The 19,113-nt window shown below is 39.4% G+C and overlaps 5 protein-coding genes across 6 annotated transcripts; 3 read left to right on the top strand and 2 right to left on the bottom strand.

Annotated features, from left to right (window-relative positions):
• The first annotated feature begins 2,728 nt into the window (after positions 1–2,728).
• Positions 2,729–4,237, top strand: LOC128265155 (putative peptidyl-prolyl cis-trans isomerase dodo). Its single transcript, XM_053000989.1, has 3 exons — positions 2,729–2,886; positions 3,001–3,360; positions 4,040–4,237. The coding sequence occupies exons 1-3, from the start codon at positions 2,829–2,831 to the stop codon at positions 4,147–4,149; spliced, it is 528 nt and encodes a 175-aa protein (XP_052856949.1). The 5' UTR covers positions 2,729–2,828; the 3' UTR covers positions 4,150–4,237.
• Positions 4,216–8,348, bottom strand: LOC128265154 (protein penguin). Its single transcript, XM_053000988.1, has 5 exons — positions 7,766–8,348; positions 6,555–7,257; positions 5,718–6,120; positions 4,969–5,441; positions 4,216–4,473 (listed from the first exon to the last, which is right to left on the bottom strand). The coding sequence occupies exons 1-5, from the start codon at positions 8,233–8,235 to the stop codon at positions 4,288–4,290; spliced, it is 2,235 nt and encodes a 744-aa protein (XP_052856948.1). The 5' UTR covers positions 8,236–8,348; the 3' UTR covers positions 4,216–4,287.
• A 1,120-nt stretch (positions 8,349–9,468) lies between these two features.
• Positions 9,469–12,688, top strand: LOC128265156 (M-phase phosphoprotein 8). Of its 2 annotated transcripts, none has more exons than XM_053000991.1 (4): positions 9,469–10,159; positions 11,083–11,226; positions 11,399–11,833; positions 12,051–12,688. In XM_053000991.1, the coding sequence occupies exons 1-3, from the start codon at positions 9,665–9,667 to the stop codon at positions 11,810–11,812; spliced, it is 1,053 nt and encodes a 350-aa protein (XP_052856951.1). In that variant the 5' UTR covers positions 9,469–9,664; the 3' UTR covers positions 11,813–11,833; positions 12,051–12,688. The 2 variants fall into 2 exon arrangements, with proteins under 2 accessions (XP_052856951.1, XP_052856950.1); XM_053000990.1 differs by having other exon boundaries at positions 11,399–11,802.
• Positions 12,689–12,929: 241 nt separating this feature from the next.
• On the bottom strand, positions 12,930–14,646 carry LOC128265158 (NADH dehydrogenase [ubiquinone] flavoprotein 2, mitochondrial). The gene is made up of 3 exons (XM_053000992.1): positions 14,469–14,646; positions 13,813–14,331; positions 12,930–13,185 (listed from the first exon to the last, which is right to left on the bottom strand). The coding sequence occupies exons 1-3, from the start codon at positions 14,505–14,507 to the stop codon at positions 13,015–13,017; spliced, it is 729 nt and encodes a 242-aa protein (XP_052856952.1). The 5' UTR covers positions 14,508–14,646; the 3' UTR covers positions 12,930–13,014.
• A 639-nt stretch (positions 14,647–15,285) lies between these two features.
• On the top strand, positions 15,286–18,045 carry LOC128265151 (glutamic acid-rich protein). The gene is given in 5 exon segments (XM_053000985.1): positions 15,286–15,482; positions 15,543–15,833; positions 16,361–16,548; positions 16,607–17,825; positions 17,828–18,045. Coding segments are annotated over 5 exon segments (1,968 nt in total). The 5' UTR covers positions 15,286–15,364; the 3' UTR covers positions 17,980–18,045.
• Positions 18,046–19,113: the final 1,068 nt, after the last annotated feature.

Genomic DNA, 19,113 nt, shown 5'->3' on the forward strand with positions numbered 1-19,113 from the left:
AGAAATTGCTTACTTACCGCTAAGAATTAAAATCATGGGAGAACACGAAATTTTCATCTCGCTAGGAGAAACAGATACCCACACAATTACGAGGCTTCTTTTTAGTTGCTTGTTTCCGCTTAGCTGGGCAACTGTTGCAAACGTTCTTTTGTTTCTTTCACTTTCACTTTCACTTTTAGTTCGCTTGCCGCCGAGAGAGAGAGAGGCGCTACCCGCCCACCACCATTTCATCAGGGCCAGAAGCTAAACCAAATCAGCATTTCGCTTTCTAGTTCGATTCTCTTGCATGTGGCCTAAAGTTAATGCAAACAACCTCTCTCTCTCACCCACCTGCACACCCCCTAGCACACACTCATCTAACTAGAAAGAGATAAAAGAATATTTATAAATGTGCATTGTTGTTGTGGCGAGCAAAACGTGCTTAAATCAGATTTAAAGTAAACTCAAAATCGAATTAAATATGTACAAAGGTTAAACGATTAAACGCATGAACTTAAAACGCGACGTAAATAATGAACTAATGAACTAATGAAAATCGGAGGAGTTGTATTGTGTTGGTATTTCTTTATGTGTGTCTTCTAAGTGTTTAGCGAGGATTACCAATGCTCAAAACAAGCACAGAACGTAAATATAAACGAGAAAATTTAACTAACACTCTTATGTCGGTTTGACAACTAATGAAACTTTTAACATACACTAGTACAGCAACCAAACGCTCACGGCTATTCGGCCGTGTGTGTGCTTATTTGAGACTTATTTCGTTACCGCCATCTCTGTTTAATTAAACCGTTATGTTGCCTGCCCCCACTCGCCGTTTCAAACGACGAGTGCGGTCGAGCGAGACGGCAACTGCAACACAGCACTATAACAACTAGAACAACACTTGACTAACGGACTGGTCATCAGCGAGAGCGACCACAGAGACACACAACTAGAACAATGTTAACAACAAAACAAGAAAACAAAGGAACTTATTGAGTTTTATTTGCAAAAGAGTGATTTTTTGTAGTGGAAATATTTTATACACAAGTTACTGATGATTCGAATGGAGGACATAGCGAAATGTTAATTATTACGTATATGTATATATTTTTTAAGACAAATTGTTCAAATTTATTATACGAGTACTACCAAACAAAGCGAGTCAAAAACCAATGCCAAGCCAAATCGAAAAGCATGAAACTGGAAAATGATGTTGCAGACAACAATTTAGTATTAAAAACGAAGGGCGAAGAAGAGCAGCAGGGAAACAGGGGAAGGGAAGAGAAAACAAAACCTTTACGGACAAATTAAAACAAGTAAAACAAGTTAACATTACATTATATAAGTAGTTAGTAATTTAAAACTAAACCCAAAGAAAATAAGCTAAAAATCACGACAAATGATACTTAAAGCAAACAAAAAAAAGGTTTATGTATACAAAAAGATGTTTTTTTTTAATATTATTAATGTTATTAAGTTAACGAAAAACGAGCGTCACAAAGTCACACTGTTCAGACACCCACACCAACACGCACACAAACGTACACACGAATAACGAGTGCATTTTGTTAGGTGTTAATCATGAAAAACCGAAGGAGAATCCAAAAAATCATAAACATGAAAAAATCGAAATCGAATCAATTTTTAAACGCAATGATATATCCTCGAACATAACGAATAACGAATTCTGAGCAAGGCGCCGGTTAATTTGAATCTAAACTGAATATAGGCAAAAATAAGCGAAATAAATAAGAGCCCACACCTGTCCACACCTTAACGAAGATGAAAGCGGGACAGCACGATGGCTGATCGTATTTCAAGTTACCAACACGACACAATTTTTTAAACACGCCAACGGATCGAGCGAAGCGTTTCACGTACATAAACTCAGCAAATGGAATATGCGTACATTGTTGTGGTAGTTACAGATGGCGAGAAGCATACACGTAAATTAAAATATAAACAAACCAACTTGCAATAAATGTGTATACAAAAAGTGTCGAGTCTTTTATTTGCTGTAGTACACATTATCACACGGACTAAATAACGCAATATTACTGAATTATTGTTGTCCTTTATTTGAACACAGAAATTCACCTCTCACTGTTAAGCCACCAACTGCCAACGGACATACCACTGAGATTGTGTCAGACAACACGTGTCCATATTAATTGATTGTTTTCTGCAAAAAAAATCGGTTTGTGTCAAGACTACTTTGTATTCCAAACTTTGGAGACTTGTTATTGGTTCAGGACCATGCTAAAGTATTACATTAGCATTATTATATTTGTTTATTTGAACACAGAAATTCACCTCTTACTGTTAAGCCGCCAACTGTCAATGGTCATACCACTGAGCTTGTGTCAGACAGCACTTGTCCATATTAATCGATTGTTTTCTGCCAAAAAAAATCGATTTTAGTCAAGACTACTTTGGACTCCAAGCTTTGGAGACTTGTTATTGGTTTAGGACCATGCCAAAGTATTACTTACAGCTGATAGCATTCAACACTGTTTGGCAGTGCTGCCGCTTAGCAATTTAGTAGCTAGATCTGTCAATTTAAAATAATGTTAAACTTTCAAACAGAAATGTTAGAAAAATGATGATAACATTCTGTTAGCAAAGCGATGGTTTAGCATTTCTGTAAGGGAAACTGCGATTATACATCTATGTAAGAACATTTTTTAGATGTGAAAAAACATCGATGTTGTCCCGCCAATCATCGATAGATGTTGTTTAGAAAACATCGCTGATATCGAAGTTGGCATCGATGTTTTCCCACCCCTAGTGCGAACGCGACTTACAACTTTATTTTAACATTTTAAATAAATTAAGCGAATTAAGACATGCCAGACGCCGAACAATTGCCCGAGGGCTGGGAGAAGCGCACCAGTCGCTCCACAGGTATGAAATGTAGATGTCCCCTATAAAGTGGCAGAATAACCACAATCCCACTCGCAAACAATCCGTAACCGGCATGCTAAAATATATATGTGCAAATGTATGTATGATTGACAGGACTGAGCTATTACCTCAACGTGCACACCAAGGAATCGCAATGGGATCAGCCCACGGAGCCTGCCAAGAAAACCGGTGGAGGTGGAGGAGGAGGAGGATCCGGTGCTGCGTCCGTCGCCGGAGGAGACGGACCCGACGAGGTGCAGTGCCTGCATCTGCTCGTGAAGCATAAGGGCAGCCGGCGACCCAGTTCGTGGCGCGAGGTGAACATCACCCGCACCAAGGAGGAGGCCCAGCTGCTCCTGGAGGTCTATCGCAACAAGATCGTCCAGCAGGAGGCCACCTTCGACGAGCTGGCCCGCTCCTATTCCGACTGCAGTTCCGCCAAGAGGGGCGGTGACCTGGGAAAGTTCGGCAGAGGTACGGAAAAGGCACATCCTCTCGAGGAACAGAATCCTTAGCTAAGCTTCTTGCTGCTCCAAAAGATCTGAGAATATGGTTCCCTGCGATCTGTGTCTATTAAGGGTTACATTTATTAGGACAAGGCGAATCTATTCGCCATTCTTAAAATCTAAAGGTATATTGAAGTATGACATGATATATTTTCAAGAAGAAAGATTAAATAATGTGGTAATGGCAACAAATACTCTAGAGCATCTTAACTAGTGACATGATCATCATCAAAAAAAATAGTAGTTTTTGATTGGAAAGAAAATGTTATTTAGAAGTTTGGAAAACTCGACGACGTTAGCTCGTAGCCGATACAGAAATAGTGTTTAAAAGTTAAAAACGATCGATGCATTAATTTTGAACGTGAATTTTGAGCTGCCGGTCAGGGAAACGGAAATGACAGGCACTTTCCCTTCTATAATTATACCTTTTGCAGCATAATCATAATCTTCAATAAGGTTTATTATTGTGTGACAGTTTAGGACAACGGAAATCTTCATTACTAGGTTATGTTTCTTTAAAGATAAAAGTTTAGGACAATAGAAATCTCTATTACTGGGTTACGATTAAAAAATGTACACAAGGCAAAGTCCCGTCCATCTCGTAATAAATTCATATTTAAATCATTTAATTTCCTTCTTTATCACAGGTCAGATGCAGCCGTCATTCGAGGAGGCTGCCTTTAAATTAAACGTCGGCCAGCTTTCCGGAATCGTCGACAGTGATTCCGGCTTACACATCATTCTGCGCAAGTCTTAAAGACTCCTCGACCTCGACCACCGAACCCCACAGCTCACGTCACTTCTCACATGAATAAAACGGAAATTACAGCCATTTCAATATAGAATTATGTATTTTAAAATGTTAGGTTTTTTGTCTATAAGCTAAAAAGGGTTTTCATTTGCCAATGCTCAATTTGGCGGCCAGCAGCTTGGCCCCGGGCGTCTTCTGGCCCCCGAGCGCCTGGTTGAGGCTCTTCTCCTCCGCGATGGCCTTCTTGCAGTCGTCTAGCAGCGAGGGACTCTCCTCCACCAGCTTCAACAGGACGAAACAGGCTCGGTTGACGCCCAGCCAGACTTTGAGCTGGAAAGGAATGGAACCGAAGCAACTATTAGGATCAGGATGAATCAGTTTACTTCGCGAACAGAAGCTTAGGAACTACTTATTTATGAATTTATTAATATCGACAAATTTTAAATAAGAAAAAATACTCAATTTATTAAAAGAAAAAGCCATAATTAAGCACTGATCAGTTTAGCATATATACGATGCGTTCCTAATAATAGTAATGTTACCATGTCTTCAAAAAAATAAACATTACTTCAACGCAATTTTGGGAAGAGTATTTGTCTTATTTGTTAAAATACACTTAATTTGCCTATGCACTTGAGGAACATTTTTTTGTGTTTTACTAATAAGGTTTCGTGTCTTTGTAATGCTGATAAGACCGGGGCAAGCAATCCAAAAGATGTTTGTTTTCTTCGACTCTTCACGTGTGCGTGTTTTTTTAACTGTTTTGGTAATTGTTTTTTTTGAGCACCCCTGACTTAAAAGCTTAAGAGTTGGGTATCTACTCACCACATCAGTGGACAAGTTTTGCAGGAGTTGTTTGCTGAAAGGAGTGCCCTCACGTTTGCCATCGTTCTTGAGGATCTTTTTCAATACAATGTGCATGCCGGCCTCCTCGATTCCGCTGACCAGTGGAGATGCCGCCGGCTCCTCCTTCGCCTTTGACTTTTTGGGCTCCTTTTTGGCTTTCTTCAGCTTGGGCTCTCCATCATCCTTGTCTTCGGCCTGCTTCTCGCCATCTTCTTCCGCATCCGCTTCCTCATCTGCATCTTCATCGTCATCCTCTTCACCGCTGCTACTGTCGGCGTTAAGCAGTTTCTTGCGCTGTTTGGTGGCTTCAGCTATGATGGCCTCCACATCATTGTGGGGCTTCTTCTTATCCTGTGGCAGCGGACCGGCGGCATCGGCTGAAATACGCCACTCCGGCTGGGCGATCACTTTGGCTAGGGCTGTAACCGCCTTCTCATAGGATTCGCCTTGAACTAAAACGGGAGAAAGAATACAGAGGCTTAGCATATAAAACAAATAAATGTAAGGATTTTCCATTAGGGAAAAACATAAAAATGATTTTCTTAGTTGCTTAAATGCGTTTCTTCTCTTTTGAATAAAAACAAACTTAAATGTTTGTATATTTTTAAAAAGTGCTAATTCTGAATAGATACTAAAACAAACAATAAATAAACACTTTAAGGAATGTTTAACATTTTAATTGACACATATTTATAATTATAAATATAATATTTGATTTGTGCACTCACTGTGATTTAGAATGTCGGCGGTGACCAGGCCGATGTGGCTGTTGGACAGCCAGAAGGCTGCCTCCTCGGCGATAGCCTGTGCGATTGGCGCCTCGATCTGCTCGAAGATCTCCTTGCGGCGCAGCTCCTTCTCCTTTTTGCCAAACGCCAGGCCCTCGTCCACCACGCGAATGAACTCCGGATGGAAGCAGGTGGTGTCGCCGGGCGCCACCAACCATTGGACCACCCTTCGGCCGTACTGGTTGCCCACCAGTGTCTTCAGATCCCCATGCAGGTGGTCGTAGATGGCCTTCTTGGTGGCCTTGGTGTCGTCCAAGGCGTTCAGCAGCGAGATGAGGAACACGTGGCCATGCTCGTGGGTGGCGATCTTGAGCAGATGCTCCTTGATGTTCTTGATGATGGCCTGCAGATGGTGTTAAATATATATTCATTAGACAGCATTTGTCTTTACGATTTAAAATACACAGCTGCTATTGTTTTAGTTTTTCAAGGAAAATTTAAATTTAAAACTTTGAAGTTTAATTTTTTTGTCTACTCCCTTACATAATATATAACAATAATAATGAATTTATACCATAGAACTATTAATATAGTAATTTTTAGTACAGCGATTAAATTTTAATATACCCTAGGCAGTTTTTTACAACAATTTAAGAAAATAACCATAAATTCTAGTCTTTGTTTTGGAATAAACATTTTTTCAATGTCTGACCTTTTTTATTTAGTACAAATTCATAAACCTGGTTTTAATCAATCTTTTTTTAATTTAGGTTTACGAAAATTGAGAACTATTTATTATGGTTGTTTCCATAAGCTCAACAAATATTATTTACTCACTCTGCGGTTCTTGGGCGTGGACTTGTAGAAGCAAATGACACCCGCCTCGCTGCCCTCCTTGGTGGACAGCATGTGAGGCACTAGGGCTGCAAATGCAGTGACCGTCTCCTCCAGCTTCTCCTCATCCTCGTCGCAGGCGCGCAGGTATTCCAGCATAACGGCATGCACCAGTGAACTGTCGACCAGCTGTTTGTTGGCCACATGGTCCAGATTCGCTTTCACCGAGCCCAAAATGGATGCCTTCATGTTCGTGGCCTCCTTGTAGGTGTCGCCCAGCGACTTGACATTCGCGTCCTTGGCCTTGCGGTACAGATCGCCATAGAACTCCTGGCGCATATGGATGCGCTGCTGGGGCGTGGCACTCTGGTACATCGTGTCCAGCAATCCGCTGGCGATGCTGTGTCCGGCCAAACGGACAATATGTCCGTACAGGCTGTCCACCAGCTTCGATTTGGTGGCCGGTGACCCGTATTTCAGCATTCGCTGGACGCAAAACTGGGCGTACTTCGACTGGCACATCTCCACGATGAAGGGCAGCAGCTGCTCGGAGATCTCGGCCCGCAGCGCCGGTGAGGCGTACTTCAGCATGCACTGAAGCACCCGAGCGGTGTCGTGGGCCTTCACCACCTTCGAGATGGTGTCGCCCACGTTGAGCACCTTGTATATTTGCTCCACCAGCTTGTCCTTGTTCCCAGTTCGGCGGCTGCATCACAAACATGAAATTAAGTTATAAATATGGAAAAACATAGCAGAATTGTAACGGGGTTATTATAACAAAGTACCCTATGTGTATTTGTGGCAAACTAATCTCGCGTTTTTAAAACTCTTCTATTTGTAGCATAACTTTATGAAACTTTTAAAATAAAAAAAATAAATAAATAAGTATAAATGCATATAAAGGAATTAGTCTATAAGTGGGGACTATATCATACACCTCATCAATCATTGCTATTTTGATTTAATAAGGATTTATAATGACAATTTTAACAATATTTTATAGCTGTTTAAATATTGGAATATTGTAATACCCAAATGGCATAATTTCGTTGCTTCTAAGTATAAATGCATTTACGTTGGGAACAACTAAGTGCATACACATAAAGACTTTTTTGGCTTGTACGATGTCTGGGGTTGAATTGCGTTTAAGATGAATAGGACAACTACAGCTTTAACTGACACTGCTAACCCTCTTGGTTTTAAGGGAACCCTACCATCGCAGCTTCTCGTAGATTTGCTTGGCCTCCTTGGTGATTTCGTAGGTGTCCTTGGAGCTCTTGCGCTTCAGCTTAAGGTCCTTCTTCTCCTGCTTGAACTTGTTCCAGTCCTGTTTCTCGCCCTCCGCCGGCGCCTGTGTCTGTTGTGCCTGAGGTTTACCCCGGAACTTGTTGCCACCGGCTGCTCCTGCTCCACCGCCTTTGTCGAACTTCTTGAAGCCACCGGCTGCTCCTCCGGATTTGTCGAACTTCTTAAAGTTGCCAGTTCCAGACTTGTTGTCAAACCTCCTGGTACCACCGGCGCCGGGTTTCCCTGGTCCTCCGGCGGATTTGTCGAATTTCCTGGCGCCTCCTGCTCCGCCTGGTTTAAATTTCTGACCAGGCGATTTGTTGGCCTTGAAGGCCGGCGGCGGTTTGTCCCCCGTTTTTGCCACCTTGCTAGGTCCTTTCGGCTCCGAACTGACCATGTTTTCTTAATTAATTTCGGCACTAAAACTAACTATTAGCAAATGTTTTGCTAATTTTTGTTAAATGCCCTACACGTGCTGTTGATTCAGAGTGACCAGAGTGTTCAAAAATACTGTGGAGTAAGTGAAAACTACTAAAAGTTTTTTATCTCGAGTACAGTGAACACTAGGAAAATACATATATTAAATAATACATTTTTGTCTACTACGTATTCGTGAAGTTATTAAATTGTTTTTATTAGGTGTTAGCCATATTTAAGTACATTTTTTTATAATAACATATACCCTTATTTAATTTTGTTGTTTACACAAGGTAATTTAATTCTTTAAAAACTTGTATTTGGATTATTTTTAACTTAATAACAGCATCCATTCCTTTGAAAACAACATTAGGAATTTGTACCTACTGAATATTCATTAAATTATTAAATTGTTTTTACTAGGCATTTAAAAATTCATACCGTTTCCCCTGATAAAACTTTTATTTGAAATTTGTAATTGGACCGTAATTTATATAAATTGTCGAATCGCTTAATAAGCTAGTTTGTCTAGGTGATGTTGCCAGACCTACTTATTCTTAGTCAGGACTCCAAACTTTATGGATCCTGAAAGTTTGAAATTGATCGGGCGTTGGCGCTTTTGGGGAGCTTTTCCTTAAATAATACTCAAAAACACAATTTTAAATTATCTTTTCTTCAATTATATTAATAATTATTTTTTGTTAAACTTATTAATAGCATGACACAGCCAATGTTTATACATAACAGGGTTATTATTTGTCATAATCTCTAAGCCATGTGTTCACAGTGGGTTAAGATCAAATTATTATACTGACTTTCCAGCCATCTCTAATTTTTGGTTTTACCATTACTGTCGATTGGCATCTCTTGGTATATGTCGGCTTTGGTGCTTTCAATATTTTATGATATTTTGAAGCCAAAACTTCGTACAAAGTATTTTATTTTTTATAGTATAGACATTACCGCGAAGATTTAAACGTGTAATATCGTAAGCAACTCTTGGTTTTGACTTCTACTTTTCCAATCGTTTCAAAATAAATAATCAAAACATAAGCAAGCCTCATAAGAAGTGTCCTTATTTATTGATCTTTTCCGACTTTTTTGTATGTAAAGAAGTATCAGAAAAAAAATCGTTTTAAACGAACGTAAAAGGGATTTTTTTAAACTAAACTGTGTGTATTTTTAATCGTTATCAGCGCGGTCACACTGCGAGTGTGTACAGTACAGTCGACACATCAACGCCTCCCGATAGCGAATACCTATCGATAGGCCGATAGGCAACTAAAAAAAAACTTTTTTCTCGTTGTTGTACAGTCGGAGATTTGTTTTTACGGCAAAGCAAAGGAAAAAGCAAAAGCAAGAGAAAATTTGGAGCAAATCCAATCCGAGCCGGCGCAAACGTGGTAAACATGGTGAAGCCGGGCAAGAAGAAGGTGATTGAGGAGCTGAGCCGAAAGAAGCTGGAACCGGAGGGCAAGCGCAAGAATGGTGCCGCCGTCGCCGCCCCAGATTGCGATATTGAGGAGAAGGAGCAGACGGGCTCCAATTGGAACAGGGACAGGGACACCAACTCCTCCGTCTCCCACTCGACGGCCGGCTCCTCGAAGAAGCCGCTGAACAAGCGGAAGGTAACCCAGACCCAGAGCCGGTCGACAGTGCGGTCGGGATCCGACGACAGCGATGACCTGCCCCTCAACGGCAGCAAGGAGTCCTCCGCCGGTGGGGGAGGGGCAGGAAAAAGAGGAGCATTCGCACCCAAGAAGCGCAAGCTGGACAAGGCCAAAGCCACCACCAGCCACACTTCTGCCGCCAAAAATGGCAAGAAGGCTGCTCCAGAAGACCTAGTGGACGACGATGAACTGGTCAACAGCGATGCTCAAGCGGGAGCCGATGTGGAATACGAGGTGAGACCTGAAGTCTAACTGTTTACATATCTGTACGCCTTATTCTAGTCAATTTAATCGTCCTATTATTGATTAACAAGGTTACAATATTTAAACCCGTAGTCTTGACATTACAATGCCAATGGTTACAATAACTTTTTAATTAACTCCATGGAAAAGAGCTCATCATAATTCTTTAAATTTCTAAACCCTTTAGTCTAGTTTAGTTTATTTATTATCCTAGGGCGACAAGTTCACAATTGCTTTACCCTGTTGTTCACTTATAATTATGGCTCAATTTATTAATTTACATTTTAGTCATTATGATGATTCAATTACTTTTTTTTACCATATATGTAACTTTGGTATGGAGAGTATATCTTGGTCACAAAAAAATACAAGTAAGCGTCGCAATTTCGGGGCCGGTCAAATTTTGAAAAGAATTCATGTCCAATTGGCTCTCTATCAAAACAATATGCTTACAATTAAAATTTAAATTTACTGTTTAAATAAAATCAAAGTCCAATTGGTCTGTAAGTATTTATTAAAGTTTTCTCAAATCATTTCAATTTTTATAGCGCAAGGTACGTTTGAAACAAAAAAACCCCTGAATTGTTAGGACAGAAACATTTTTCAAAACGCGAACTAGAAAGGGAAACCGATCTTTATTTTGAGACAGAAAATATTTTATTGTATTAAACAGTACAGTTGCTGTGCGAAATGCATTTTCTAATTGGATAATGACTTAAAAAATAGTACCATGTTTAAAGTTAAAATTGCCTAAAGTTCACAAACGGATTTACAAATTGATTTTAGAAACCCGCTTTAAAAACTAAAAACTTTGTTAATTTATAATTACGATTTAACTTGCTTTATACTTTGATAACATTGCAACAAGAAGTTCTAATCAGACGATCTAATATGTTTAATATAATCTTTTTCAGGTAGAAGCCATCATGGGCCACAAGATTATGCGCGGCGCATCGTATTTCCTGGTGCGCTGGAAGGGATACAATAAGGATTCGGACACATGGGAGCCAGAAATTGATCTGAACTGCGACGACTTGATCGCACAGTTCCTTTCTAAGGTAATGGCCAAAACACTACACAACTAAACTATTTAATATTGTCATATAGATATATATATAAAAAACTTTCTACATATATTATTTAATTTCTAAGAATATGATGAATCTGAATAAGAGATTATGTTATATAAATGTTTTATTTATCCAACCTTTTTTTTACTCCGTTATTAAGGACATCAAGACGGAGGCAAAATCCAAAGCAAAGCCCCAGAAGGTCGTAAAGAAAGCCATGTCCGGAGCCGGCGGACGTGGACGACCGAAGAAGGCCGCTACCCCAGCAGATCCTGAAAAACAGTGGGTTGTTGAGCGGATAGTTGACTTTGCGGACGACCTGTACCGGATCAGGTGGAAGGGATTCGGTGCCAAGGACGACACCTGGGAGCCGGAGTCGAATCTGTCCTGCGAGGGGCTGATTGAGAAATTCAAGCGCGACCTGGTTACGCAGAAGAACGTGGACACCAAGGAACTGCGCGAATCGCCCAAGAAGACCAAGCGACTCGTCAACGAATACTACCCCAGGACGAATATACACAATCGCATTGAGCGCTCCTCAAAGCGTACTGCCGCCAAGAACCGGTGCGTTTAATAACTCTATATACAAAATAAGGTTAGAATAATGACACAACTCTAAAGTAATTTTTAGTAGTACTCTTACCCTAGCTGCCTTATGCTTCCAATTCTATGCTTTTATTTTATGATATTTTAATTGAAGTAGATTCTATTAATTTTGTTTTTAGTATTATTTGTTTTGTTTCATTTTGTATTTTTGTAGTTTGTAGCCCTTATTTGTTTATTTGCTGATTAATGCCACTCTTTATTTGCAGCGTGTTTTACGGCGAGGACTGAGGAAAGGCGGCGGCCCCGCCCCCTCGAAGTGGCCCTCGGCGGAGTCGGCATCCTTAGAGTTTTAGTGCATAATACATTCATTTTTTTTCGGCGTTGGTTTTTAAGGACACTCGCGGGCGGTGTACATGGTGTGTTTGCAGTGCAAGATTGAGGGGCAAGGAGTCAAGGAGCAGATGTGACACGGACCGAAACTCATCGCCCCCAAAATTCTGAAGCGAGTAAGGGCAGACACAATCCAATCCAAGCAAATACAACACATTACAAAATAAAAATTTATCTGTAACCTTAGCGAGGTCAGGCGCTTGAATGCAGCACGGTATATATGGTGAAGTATATCTGGTTATGCTGCATTCAACCGGCGTAGGATATAAGCAATGTAAACCTAGACCTAAGCACACAACTTGTACCCTTAAGGTGGAATTTAATCATTTTAAACCTAAGTTTTGTCTTTCGCAAGAAATTGTCACAGCTGCAAATAGCCTCTTAACTATTCTTCCCAATCGTCTCCATACAAGCTATGTACGCCATAGTGTACACAAAGTAATTACATAATAATTAGCAAGGAGGCGCAGCAGTCTCTAGTATGATGAATAAATGTAAAACAATGTCAAATTCACGATCTTCTGTTTTTAAATATTATTCTAGTATAATGAGATCACATTAACAAGCCTTTTATAGAATTTATATGTAAGCTTTATTTTAAAGTTAAACGCTTAAAGGTTTCCAAATTTTCCGTAGCGTTAATATCAGTTGTAGAATTTGTACAAAAAACAAACTATTTCAAACGTTGCTTGGTTTTAAACCGAAAAATCCAACATTCTAAACTTAACTAAACCCAAAAAAAAGTCAAAAATCACTTATCAATGACCTCTAAGAGTTGCTTAACATTTATTTAACTTTCGTTCGACAATCAGTGATAGATGCTGCTCCTTTGCCAATCCTCTAGAGGCCTGCCTGCAGTCCGAAACCAGGTCCCTTGGGCTCCTCGCTCAGGGAAGTGGGCTCGCCCTTCGGCTCGCTGGCAAAGCGACCGTTACGGGGGCCAGGGGGCGAAATTTTATCCGCCTTCAGGTCGTTCAGAATGTCCTGCATGTCCTTGGCCGTCAGATCCTCCTGCAATGCGAGGAAAGCTTTAGCTGAGTGCATATATTTGGCATTCTTTTTGTGCTATCTATCGGGTATTTATTTCCCATAGTAAATGTAGCAATTACTGTTTGAATTCATTTGTGCGTTGGAATAACTCAAATAACAACAAAGATATTTAAAATGGTGGTGAAGAAAAAGCATATTAAGACGTGTTGTTTAGATTACAAAAATGAACTTATTTATAAGCCTTGGTTCAGAATTAAAAATTATACTCTGTTAGTCTACAGAATTTAAAACTGCAAGTGCACCTAGAATTTCTGTTACAAAAAACAAACCTCTTAAGCTGCTAGCATTTCTTTAGCTCTTTGCCATTAATATTGTTTTTTTTTAGTGGCTAACTTTTGAAATATATAAGGTATGAATTATTATGGTTAAAAGCTTGCTATCCACTACAACCACAAGCAAAATTCGTAGTTTGTCCTGTTTCTAACCTATAAAAGATGTTTTCTGAATGTGGATGTCAGTGAACCTGCTTACATAGAAGACATCGTTGATGGCTGTGCACATCATATATCATTTAACTTCGTAATTAGCTCTGTTCCTAGCCTTCCTAGACTTTCATTGAACCTGGAGTCTCTGACTCAGATTGCTTACATAGTAGTCATCGTTGATCGCCACCATGGGCGCATTGACGCAGGCGCCCAAGCACTCGACCTCCGAGATGGTGAACTTCCTGTCCTTGGTGGTGTCGCCGACGCCGATGCACAGCTGCTTCTTGCAGGTCTCCAGGATGTCGTCGGAGCCGCGCAGCCAGCAGGGGGTGGTGGTGCACACCTGGATGTGATACTTGCCGGTGGGCTTGCGCAAGAACATCGTGTAGAAGGTGGCCACCTCGTAGACGCGCATGTTGGGCAGCTGGAGGATGTCGGCCACCTTGTGCATGGCGGAAATGGGCAGCCAGCCGTATTGGCGCTGGGCCAGATCGAGCAGCGGGATCATGGCGCCGCGCTTGTGTCCCTCCGGATAGATGCTGAGTATGGCCTCCACGCGCTTCTTGTTCTCCGCCGTAAACTCGAACGGGATGTTGGGATTATCCTCCGGCGTGTCGCGATGCACGAAGAGGTTGTCGCTGGACCGGGCACTGCTCGTGGCGATTGCCCGGATGTTGGCACGCTGCAACAGCACAAAAAAGTCATCAACGTATCTTTAATGTTATTGTTTTCCTGGGCACAAATTATATAACCAAGGGGGCAGGTAGCCCGGTGAGGTCCTGACCAATTATGCTCATTTTTGGACGCTTCACTACTCACCACAGCGGCCAGCGTCTTGGAGGCACAATTCGTCAGCATTCTGGAGTTTCCAAAATAAAGAAAAGGCTGCAAAATTTGCTCTTATGTCAAATTCGTAGCCTGCTGTGAGTTTTTTTTTTTACAAGCACCACTCACAGCTGATTTTTGGGAGCGCGTTTTTCAGCACTGGTTAGAGATGGGCAATCCTACTAAATACATTTAACCAAAAAACTGTTTTGGGAAAACAAGGTAAATTATACGAAAAGTTGGTCTACCTCCTTTTTTTTTCTATAAAAATTATGATAGAAATATGAATTGGGTATTCCCTAAATTTGTCAGCTTTTTTATACAAATGCATTCTTTAGAAATTTTAGAAAATCGATTTAGGTATTCCCAAAACGACTAAATCTCTGAGTTTTAGTCAGGTGTTTGGCAGCTGTTACATCAAAATTAAGCTGAGGCTTGTAACATTTTTTTTTTTAATTTCTAAATAGTCAGGGTCCAATTATTTTCTACTAAAACTGAGAAGGCAAAACTGGTCCCAACATGGATTTGATCACCAAATATATGCTAATAATGAAGCTTATATAAAAAAATAATCAAATTAGGGAATAAAGTTTTACATGTTTCTTAATAGTTTTACCCAGGTATCAACAACAGAATATATTGAAAAAAGATTTTAGGTCCAAAAATGTTAAATAATTATACAGGGAGAATTTTTGGTTAAATTTTCAGCGTTTCGGGGATTCAGTCGTTAAGGGAATACCCAACATATTCTGATTATTTTAGCGATTATTTAAATTGCCGATATATATCACCGTTACAATTTAGGCGCCTTCCAACACTATGCGCTAAGTCGATTGTCTTGCAAATCGGAAGACGCGCAAACTTGAAAAATCACAAGAAGCCACCGAAAAATGGATAAATATCCGCAAGTCAGAGAATTTCTCGGTCTAGAGGGCAAAACTGCTGAAATAATGTCGCAGTTCGAAGAGGAGATAAAAAAAAAAACAAAAGTGCTCGCCGAAGAGGAGGGTAAGTGGGGAGAAAACAAATAATTTTGAGAGTTGCCAACATGTTTCTACTTGACGCCAGAGATTCGCTCAAAATTGGTAGAGCTAACGCTGGACGTAAGTCTGGCCAAGCAGGGAGCCGAAAATGTGAAGGAGATAAACGAGGATATGGCGGAGGCGGAGAGCATGACATATGACTGCCTGTTCCAGGTCATGCAAATCGAGCGTCTGTTGGAGCAGGCCGATCTGCAGGACATCCTGCGCTACACCGTCCAGCGCGAGGAGCAGCAGACCCAGCGCCAAATGGCACTCGAGGAGGAGCTGGAAGCCGAGGAGGAGCAGCAGATGGCCATCCTCAAATCACGCGATGTTGGTAAGATCTTCTAGAAATTATTTTTACTTATCTAAGGGTTAAAAACTTGTACATTTACACAGTATCGGTGCTATTTTTTTTGACACCAACTACAATTATACAGCTGCAGTTAAAATACTAGCACCAATATGTTAACTGGCCATCTTTAGGAATTTATTGATATACTACCAGTTGAATTATTGTTTTTTTTTTTAATTTATTTTATGTTGATATATAAGCTAATGAAATACTGAAGAAGAACTTTGTACTTTGAACTGTATCGGTGATATCTTTTTCACCGCAATATTAAAATAACAGTTCCGATATTTGTAATTGCAATCTCTATGATATTATTCATATACCTCCACTTTAATTATTGTTTTTTTGTTTTTATTTTATATTGTTAATATAAAACCTAATGAAGTTCTAACTTGTATATTCTATTGTACGAATTAAATAACGGTGCAAAATATTAGGGGCTTGACATATGGGAAAACAATTTTTTGATTATTTTAATGATTTTTAAATATATATTGAAATAATTCTAGTCCAGGAATTTCGCGTGGTGCAGGCGGTTCTAAAAGAAGAGGAGAAGATGCTTACCACATTAACACATGAATTAGACGAGTTAAACAGCCAGTATGAAACTACAATAAACGATTTAACAGATAAACGTAACAAGGAGATAGTCGCCATAATACAGATCAGCAAGCAAATAGGCGAAATGGAAGCACAGGTTAGTACTTGCCAAATATCCAATAAAATTGAACTTAATTTTTTTCTCCGGGTTCCAGTTAAAATCAAAAGATATCAGTGCAATGCCTGCTCAGAGCCACATCAAAGAAAAGAATGTCGTTACCGAGAATGAAACCAACATCGTTAGCCCACAGAAAACAGAAAAGCCATCAAACAGCAGCAGCTTATCATTTCAGTCGGCTAATGATTTTCTGAAAAATTTTCTGGAGGATGATAATCAGCAGGTGAAGATGCCCTTGCAATCAATTTTGGCTAATCGCGATAAGGAGAAGAGTGTTATCTCTTTTTACTCGCGATTAAAACATGTGCAATTTGCCCCTGATCCGCTACTAACCGATATTGTGGAGTTTGAAAAAGAAGAGGAGGTTTCGGGATCAGCTGAAGAACTAGTGGAGGCATCTGATATGGAATTTGAAGAAGAATCAGAAGAGGAAATGGAGTTATCAGACGCAAAACTTGATGAAGGCCAACCAGAAGACGGATTGGAAAAGGAAGAGGAGGAATCAGACGAAGAACTTGATGAGGAGCAACCAGAAGATGGTTCACTGGAGGAATCCGACGATGAATTTAATGAGGAGCAGCCAGCCGACGGTTCAGAGAATGAATGGATGGAATCAGACGAAGAAATTGAAGACGGGCAACTAAAAGAGGGTTCAGAGAACGAAATGGAGCAATCAGACGATGAATTGAATGAGGAGCAGCCAGCAGACGGTTCAGAAAACGAAATGCTGGAACTGGAGGAATCAGACGAAAACCTTTATGAGGTGCAGCCAGAAGACGGTTCAGAGAACGAAATAGAGGAATCAGATGAAGAATTTAATCGGCACAACCCAGAAGACGGTGCACAGAACGAAATGGAAGGATCACAGAAAGAATTTGATGAGAAACCAAAGAAGTCGGAACCAAAAGTGCAGAAATCAGACAAATTAAAGTTGGATATAGACGATTCTGAACAGAAATCACAATCCGAAAATATGGAATTTGAATCGGACGATGACGCATCTGGCGAACAGGAATCAAGCGAGGAGGAGGTTACTGATCAGGGGGCCAAAAAAATGTTTGGGAAGGCAGAGCTCAAGCAAAAGGAGCAGAAAATGAATGAAACAACAACAGCTAAAAATACAAATTCTGAGGCCAGCGAAAACTTGCCCAGCACTTCCACCGGCATTCGCAACCGCTATTTGTCTAGTCAGTTGTCAAGCAATGCCGCAGATGTCGTGGAGACTGAACTACTGCCGAAGCGGCTTAAATTGGACGATGGGAGTTCCCCATGGCCCAACATCATCCATCCAATGACAACCACTCTCCACAATTCGCCTCTCCCAATAGTGATATCAACGATGATTTCCTGCTAAACTTTAGCGATTATAATGCTTCGCTTACTGGCGCTTCTTCCTCTTACTTTTTGTAATAAGTCAATACTTGGATAAACAAATTAGTTAAAAGCGGGAGCTATAAAAACTCTGTTAGAATATCAATATTATGTACCAAAAGTCATTTAAAATCAACCTTTTTATATATATATATATATATATATATATGGAATTTGAATCGGACAACGATATATATATATTTACTTAGATTTATAAATTAATAATAAATCATTAAACAAATTTGCTTAAATTTAATAATGAAATAATTAATTAGAACAGTAAACGGTGTAAAAAAATAAAATATTTTCTTTTTATTTAAAATCGTTATTTAACGTTACAATCTAAGCTAAATATTAAATAAGAAAGTACATATATAAGCAATAAACAATTTAAGCAAAATTAGTAAAGAGTTGATCCAAAATTAATATAAACTTAGATTTACTTGGAAAATTATTACGATTTTATAATGCAAAAATTAATTTTAACAGCGGAATAGAATTTGTAATGATTAAAATAGTATCTTTTTATTTAAAAACCTTTAATGTTCCAATCGTTAATGTTAAATAGGAAATTACATATACGTAACAATTAACCATTTAAGGAAAATAAAAGAACAGTTGATCCAAATTGAAAACTTACTTAGTTTTACTTTAGACATAATAAAACATAGGTATGCGAAAAATATTTAGACAACAAAATTGATTAAAATACAAGATTGCTTAGTTATCTTGTATTTTTTTATGAATTTTGTTGTCTAAATTTTTGAGAAAACCGCTTAACAGTTTTTTTTCATAATTTGTGCGCTAGGGCGTTAGGTTCAAAACATTCACTAGTCCCTGGAACTTGCGGTCAGAACCGCAGTTAACATAACGATGTTATGTTCACAAAACAACATTATTTTGGCGCCAATTTTAAATTCATTTAGCAATTCTGAGCTAGTTTTCCTGTACACTTAATAAAAATGTTATGAAAAATGAGCAAATCGATTTACGATTTTCGGAAAATTTGGATCGCTAATTTGACTGACTTAATGTAACAGCCAACTTTAAGATTAATAAAGGTAGAATTAAAAGTTTGGTAAAAAATTTGTTTTATTTATATAATTTCAAATACAAATCTATACCTTTTTTTAAGAAATTTTTATTTTTTAATTTTTGATTAAATAAAAAAAA

Source organism: Drosophila gunungcola, unplaced genomic scaffold (assembly GCF_025200985.1).
Source record: "Drosophila gunungcola strain Sukarami unplaced genomic scaffold, Dgunungcola_SK_2 000097F, whole genome shotgun sequence".
In the NCBI taxonomy this organism is placed as follows: Eukaryota; Metazoa; Arthropoda; class Insecta; order Diptera; family Drosophilidae; genus Drosophila; species Drosophila gunungcola.